This window comes from Aplysia californica, unplaced genomic scaffold, assembly GCF_000002075.1.
Source record: "Aplysia californica isolate F4 #8 unplaced genomic scaffold, AplCal3.0 scaffold00184, whole genome shotgun sequence".
Lineage (NCBI taxonomy): Eukaryota > Metazoa > Mollusca > Gastropoda > Aplysiida > Aplysiidae > Aplysia > Aplysia californica.
The window spans coordinates 353,607-360,170 of NW_004797454.1; the positions used below are offsets into that span (position 1 = coordinate 353,607).

A 6,564-nucleotide genomic window follows, 5' to 3' on the forward strand; every position below is an offset into this window, starting at 1 on the left:
TAAAAATTAAGATCGCAATGTATTCAATTATCCCAACAGATAACACAGCAAGAAGAGTTCAATTTTTGCGACAGCTTTTATTTTCAGTGTAAAATTCTGTGAAAATAGTAGCAAAGCAGGCGACTCTCATTTTTCAAATTTTGTCCAATAGTCCAGTAAACAGTTTGCATTTCTCCGTGAGTCACAAAAACAATAATTGAATGCAAAAGCATCTCAAAGAATAAATCATAAATAAAAACATCAAGGGTAACAAAAGAACAGATCTCAATCTGCAAATCTTTTACACTTTAAGTATGCATGGAAAAAGCTATGATGTAAAACATGGTCAATTCAAATCAATACTGGTGAGTATTTCAGAGTTGGTACAGGGAAACTGCAGCAAATATACTCTGATCGGTCTTCATCTTTATGACTAGATGTAAAATTCTAGTTCTGTACTTCACCTACAAGAAAGTTGTGATTGTGAACTGTGCTAAGCAGGACTATGGATGGTAACGAGCAGGTAGTCACTTGTAAGGCAGATCTATATACCCAACACTTGAAAATTCATCTCACAGTTTAAGTTGGTTCTCTTTCACAACTTCAGGGGTAAGAATATATTTATCTCAAGATTGCTCTCCTTTTGTGACATCAAGTTCATCGTTTACCTTTAGTTGTTTTTTTTCAAAATACTTAACAAAACAGAAGCGTGAAAGTGCCAAAGAAAAATATGCGAAAGAAAAAATCTCTTCTCAAAGGTTTGGTCCACTTGTGAGACAACTGCTTGCTTAATATTCCTCTGCTTCATCCTCCTCCTCTCCTGCCTCGGCAGAATCAACCCCAACTTCTTCGTAGTCCTTCTCGAGGGCAGCCAGATCCTCTCTAGCCTCAGAGAATTCTCCCTCCTCCATACCCTCACCAACGTACCTGGAATCAAAGTAGAACACAGAGTGAGTAAAAGAAGGCATATCTATATATTTCTGTTATTTCAAACATATGTCCTGTAGTTTTTAATTAAAGTCCTGTAAAGGTAAATCTAAAAAGTCCTGGAATGAGATTTTAACATTTTGATTGGTTTTGATATTACACCAAAGCAAACATTTTATTTCAAGAAAAGCAGATTCCATGTTAGACTGTACATTTGACAAAACAACATCTGGTAATTATCTGACTTAACAATGGTGCAAACGAAATTTCAAATAAATAACTGTCATATATGACAACACAGTAAAGATAATTAGGCTAGCAATACTAGCACATCAAGTTATGATGAAAATGTCAGGACACAGAGCTGCCCTTGCTGCTGACAATATGTCAAACACTTAATGTTGCTTTCTAACTCATACAATCCACTACTCCTACAGTCAATTCTGTTTGAGAGTGAAAAAATTCAGCTCAGTTAATCAGATCAAGCTTTACTCCATTATTGTCTTTCTGTCGGCAAGCCAAATTTTCAGGGGACGCAATCATGATCAGGATTCTGAAGGAATGATTCCACTGAATTATCTCCCTTAAACAGTAGACTTGACAAACGGATGAGGAGCTGTACACAAAGCACCAAATTATCAAAGCTTCCCATATTATAATAATTTGTGCCACGAGGACACGGTGGAAGAAAGCGCTTGTCAATTTTTTGAGCATATGAAACTATTGGTACCATCTTAAAACCTCTTCATCTGCCTTGCTTTTGAAGGAAAGAATACTCGGCTGTCTTGAATAAAAGCGGAGATATTTGTGATCGAAGGAGGTGAAGGTCGCCTTGCGTTAGAGATAAAATTATTGAGAAAATGTCCGCCAAAGTTTGGCAAGTTCCAAAGCTGCAGTGTCTTTGGAGCAAATTTACATTTTTGCATCTTCATGTAATCAACATTTTTCAGTAAAATCCAAACAGGAGTGTGTTTTTGAATGACATAAAAGATGTTGAGCCAACACCAAATTGGATAAAAACTACCTAACGAGCTGAAAAATGTCGGGAACTTCAATTTCATTATTTTGACGAGCAACTGATTTCACCAAGAAGCCACAGTGTTAATACACTACTCACCAATGCACAAAAGCTCTCTTGGCATACATGAGATCAAACTTATGATCAAGTCTGGCCCAGGCCTCAGCAATAGCTGTGGTGTTGCTCAGCATGCAGACAGCACGCTGGACCTTAGCCAGGTCACCACCAGGGACAACAGTTGGTGGCTGGTAGTTGATGCCCACCTGTAAACAGATAAGAGATGAAAACATCAATGCATGTGTTCTGCTACTGTTAAAAATTTAGTTTTTGTTTTAGCAGAGGTTTTACGGCGCTCGCAACTGCATAAGGTCATATGAGCACCATATTGTTAAAAATGAAATTATTCAAGATTACTGAACATGAAGAATACATTTGTCATGAGATTACAGAATATTCATCTGAATTTTATTTCATGAAAAGATTCTCACAGATCATTTTCTCAAATCATGAGATACGTTTAACATTCTTACTTAATAGGTACTGTAACCACTTCTGAGTATGATAAGCAGCTGTAATTAGTGACTCCATACTAGTACAATTTGTCACATTACAGTGCTGCTGATCATTGCTCTTATCACTGCAGAGAAGTTTCTGATTCTAGCTGTACAGAGAGATTATATAGAGTGTCCACAGTGTCTTTCTTTCTAATGCTGTTTGTAAAGACTCTTGAACATAAAACTTGAACAATTATTATAATAAAAATATAATCGAACCTGCTAGAACGGCCAACTGTACAAGACAGTACCCTGCATAAACAATCACTTCGTTTCCTCTGTTGCACATTTTCTACATAATAACATCATTGTGTAAGACGTCCACCTTTTCGCAACAACGGGTGTCTGTCTTAAGCAATTTCAACTGCAGATCTACAAAACCAACCCTAAAAAACTCCATACAGCACCTTATTTCACCGAATCCTATGTCAATTTACCTTGAATCCAGTGGGACACCAGTCGACGAACTGGATGGTCCTCTTGGTCTTGATGGTGGCAATGGCGGCGTTGACGTCCTTGGGGACGACGTCACCACGGTACAGCATGCAACAGGCCATGTACTTGCCGTGACGAGGGTCACACTTGACCATCTGGTTGGCTGGCTCGAAGCATGCAGTGGTGATCTCAGCCACAGACAGCTGTTCATGGTAAGCCTAGGAACCAAAAAAACTTACATTGTAGGTTACAAAACATACCCACTCATTATTTGCAAATTTAAGTGTTGAATGATTTAGTAATGGCATCCCATGAAAAAAAAATTACTTTGCAATGCAACTTAATTTTTTTGCTTCCTCCTACAATTTCGATGCTCAAGCATTTGACTAAAAAAATGTACTTCAAGAAGTCATATATCAAATTCCCCAAACAAAATCAGTATTCAGGATGAAGTAAAAACTTCACACTTCAAGAGTTGCTTCGCAGTACAATTTTACTTAAATCCTCATATTAACCAATTCAATATTTTAACAGCTAACATATTTTTTATTTTTTAAGCCACTATTTCTATGTTTCCAATGGATCAAGAGTAGCCTACCTGTCATTTTTGTACACAACCCCACAAATACAACATCCTGCCAAACAAAATATCAAAATACCTTTTCTGCTGAGATGACAGGGGCGTAGGTGGCCAGGGGGAAGTGGATACGTGGGTAGGGCACCAAGTTGGTCTGGAACTCAGTCAGATCCACGTTGAGGGCACCGTCAAATCTCAGAGAGGCGGTGATGGAGGAGACAATCTGGCCAATCAGACGGTTCAGGTTGGTGTAGGTGGGGCGCTCGATGTCCAGGTTACGGCGGCAGATGTCGTAGATGGCCTCGTTGTCGACCATGAAGGCGCAGTCAGAGTGCTCCAGGGTGGTGTGGGTGGTCAGGATGGAGTTGTAGGGCTCGACCACAGCAGTTGACACCTGATCAAAAACAAAGAGAGAAGCAATTTAATGCCATAGCTTTGCAACTAAACAACTGTCTTAGTCCAATAAAAACGTGAACAGGCCTTTTACTTATGGGTTCTTGTGTAAATCTCTGGACCAGATATGTTAAAAACTTAGCAATTTAACATTTACGAACAGGAACATACTTAAAACTGCATAAAAAATACTTTTCAAATTCAACATTCACCTTTTCAACATTCTCTAGCATAAGAACCCAATATTGATTTTCAAATTGAAAAGGACATCATGGTAATGGCAACCAAAAGAAAAGCTTGGAATTGAAAAAAATACATGAGCAGGTATCTTTGTTCACAGGGTGAGTGTTAAGTGAATCCTCGATTATTTCACGAACTGCAATTACATCAAAATCAAAAGACAGTTGATTAAAAAAAGCATGATAAAATACCTGGGGTGCTGGGTAGATGGAGAACTCGAGCTTGGACTTCTTGCCGTAGTCCACGGACAGACGCTCCATGAGCAGGGAGGTGAAGCCAGAGCCGGTGCCGCCACCGAAGGAGTGGAAGATGAGGAAGCCCTGGAGACCTGTGCACTGGTCAGCCAATTTCCTGATGCGGTCAAGCACGAGATCAACGATTTCCTTGCCAATGGTATAGTGACCACGAGCATAATTGTTAGCAGCATCCTCCTTACCAGTGACTAGCTGCTCTGGGTGAAACAGTTGACGGTAGGTTCCTGTGCGAACCTCATCTGGGGATACAGAGAGTACTAGTGTTACAAAAGGTACTCAAAGGGATGATGCACTGACACTAGTTCTTGGCTGAATTGCCAAAAACATCATTGGTCATTGATACCTCAATCGCTTCCTTTTTTTTTTATTAAGTTCCAAACTCATTTATGATTTACAATTCTCCTTCTCTTCGTTTCACTTCTTTGGTTGCAGTGCAATTTTTAAAAGCTTTAACTGCAGAGTTGGCAGATTTTGCAACAAATCTACAACAGCATCAATAGCACAAAAACTTAAGAGGCTTTCTGTCTTCTGAACTAGTTATGTGAAAGTGGAATTTGCTTTCACCTTCTTCTAAGAGGTAAATAACTCATTGCAATAATTAGAAAAAGTCTTACCGACAACTGTGGGCTCGAGATCAACAAAGACGGCTCTGGGAACGTGCTTGCCGGCACCAGTCTCGCTGAAGAAGGTGTTGAAAGAGTCGTCACCTCCGCCGATGGTCTTGTCTGAGGGCATCTGGCCATCTGGCTGGATTCCGTGCTCCAGGCAGTACAGCTCCCAACAGGCATTGCCGATCTGGACACCTGCTTGTCCAACATGGATGGAGATACACTCACGCTGAAAGGAAAAGGAGAAAAAAATATTTTACTATTATACGGCTAGTCCAAATGGCAGGGAAACGATTCATATTTTCATCCAAATGTAATTTTTTTCTACAGTTCTTAGTAACTCCCACTTTTTTTCATGAAATCTTCAAAACAACTTGCAAGAGATCAGAAAAAGAGCCTTAACACCTTGCCGTCACTTGTCGCAATAATGCAACGGTGAAAATGATTCTTTCCCGATACGTGGCAGAGTTCTGCACCAGGCCCGAGAAGTCCGTTGCAGTCACTCTCCTGGCTGAGTGACCGGATGGGCCATTTTGTACTGCTGGCTGTGTGACTGCAAAGTGTTAAACATAGAAGTCAACAACTTGTATAAAATATATTCAAACTCCAAGGCCCGCATGCATTGCACCCACACTGCTTGGTTCTGGCCAAGAAAGATGTTACATTCAGAGATCCTTCCTCTTAGACAACTGTATTAAAAGGGGCTTTTAATCCCATACCATACTATCTATATGATGAACGGCATAAATATTGGGCACGTGGGTCCTGCATGAAGGAAAAGGACTGGACTGAATGCATACCTCTCTATGCACCCCCCACCCCCCTTCCTCCTTCTTTCCACTTCTATCCGTCTTTCCTTCCTTCCTTGACAATCAATTTGACAGAAAAAGCACGCAGACAAAATGTGTAGCAGCAGAGCCATTGTTCTTGATTTTTTTCTTTTGTAAAACAAAACAAGAGAGCGAAAAATGCTTGCTCCGCATATACTTTCTCTTTGCTGCGCTTTGTTTAGTTGAATTCAGGTTTCTTCTTTTCTTTTCTAAACCTTTTTAAACCACTCAGCGAATACAATGGGCCTACATTTACACTGCAGAAAGGTCAAACTGCTACAAAGTACAAAACTGCATAGTGGCATGCTAAAACAGCACAAAATCAAACAGGGCCCTTGGGATACACCATCCTCCCCCCTCCCCCAATTCCCCCAAAAATAGCTCCCCTGGGCTGTGCAAACAGATAGGACGGCCAGGTTGACATCAGTTGATGAGTGATCTCATGCCACAGGAATGCTGATGGGCAAACCCCTTGCAAGTTGCCAAGTTAGTTCACTGACCTGCCCCAACCCTTCCTGGTGTCTGTCTGTTTCTCTCTCTTAATCCCTCAACTTACAAAAATACACTTGCATAAAAATTCCCTTTATATGCCTATAAATTCTAGTATTATTTATCTCCCTGAGAGCATTAAAATAAAATATATTACATTATGTACAAGATGTGGATATAATAATATGTTTCACAGTTTACTAACATAAGCCTCCATGGCAAAAAGTGATTTATAAATATGTCCTTCTGCCCGCTACACC

The 6,564-nt window shown here is 40.0% G+C and overlaps 1 protein-coding gene across 1 annotated transcript in view; it reads right to left on the reverse strand.

Annotated features, from left to right (window-relative positions):
- Nucleotides 1-507: 507 nt before the first annotated feature.
- Nucleotides 508-6,564, reverse strand: part of LOC100533261 (alpha tubulin 2) — a gene marked incomplete at both ends in the record, with an annotated part of 9,100 nt that continues 3,043 nt past the window's right edge. Inside the window, 6 exon segments of the mRNA NM_001204571.1 lie at nt 508-906; nt 2,024-2,187; nt 2,916-3,131; nt 3,573-3,884; nt 4,315-4,616; nt 4,992-5,214. Coding sequence (NP_001191500.1) covers nt 768-906; nt 2,024-2,187; nt 2,916-3,131; nt 3,573-3,884; nt 4,315-4,616; nt 4,992-5,214 — 1,356 coding nt within the window.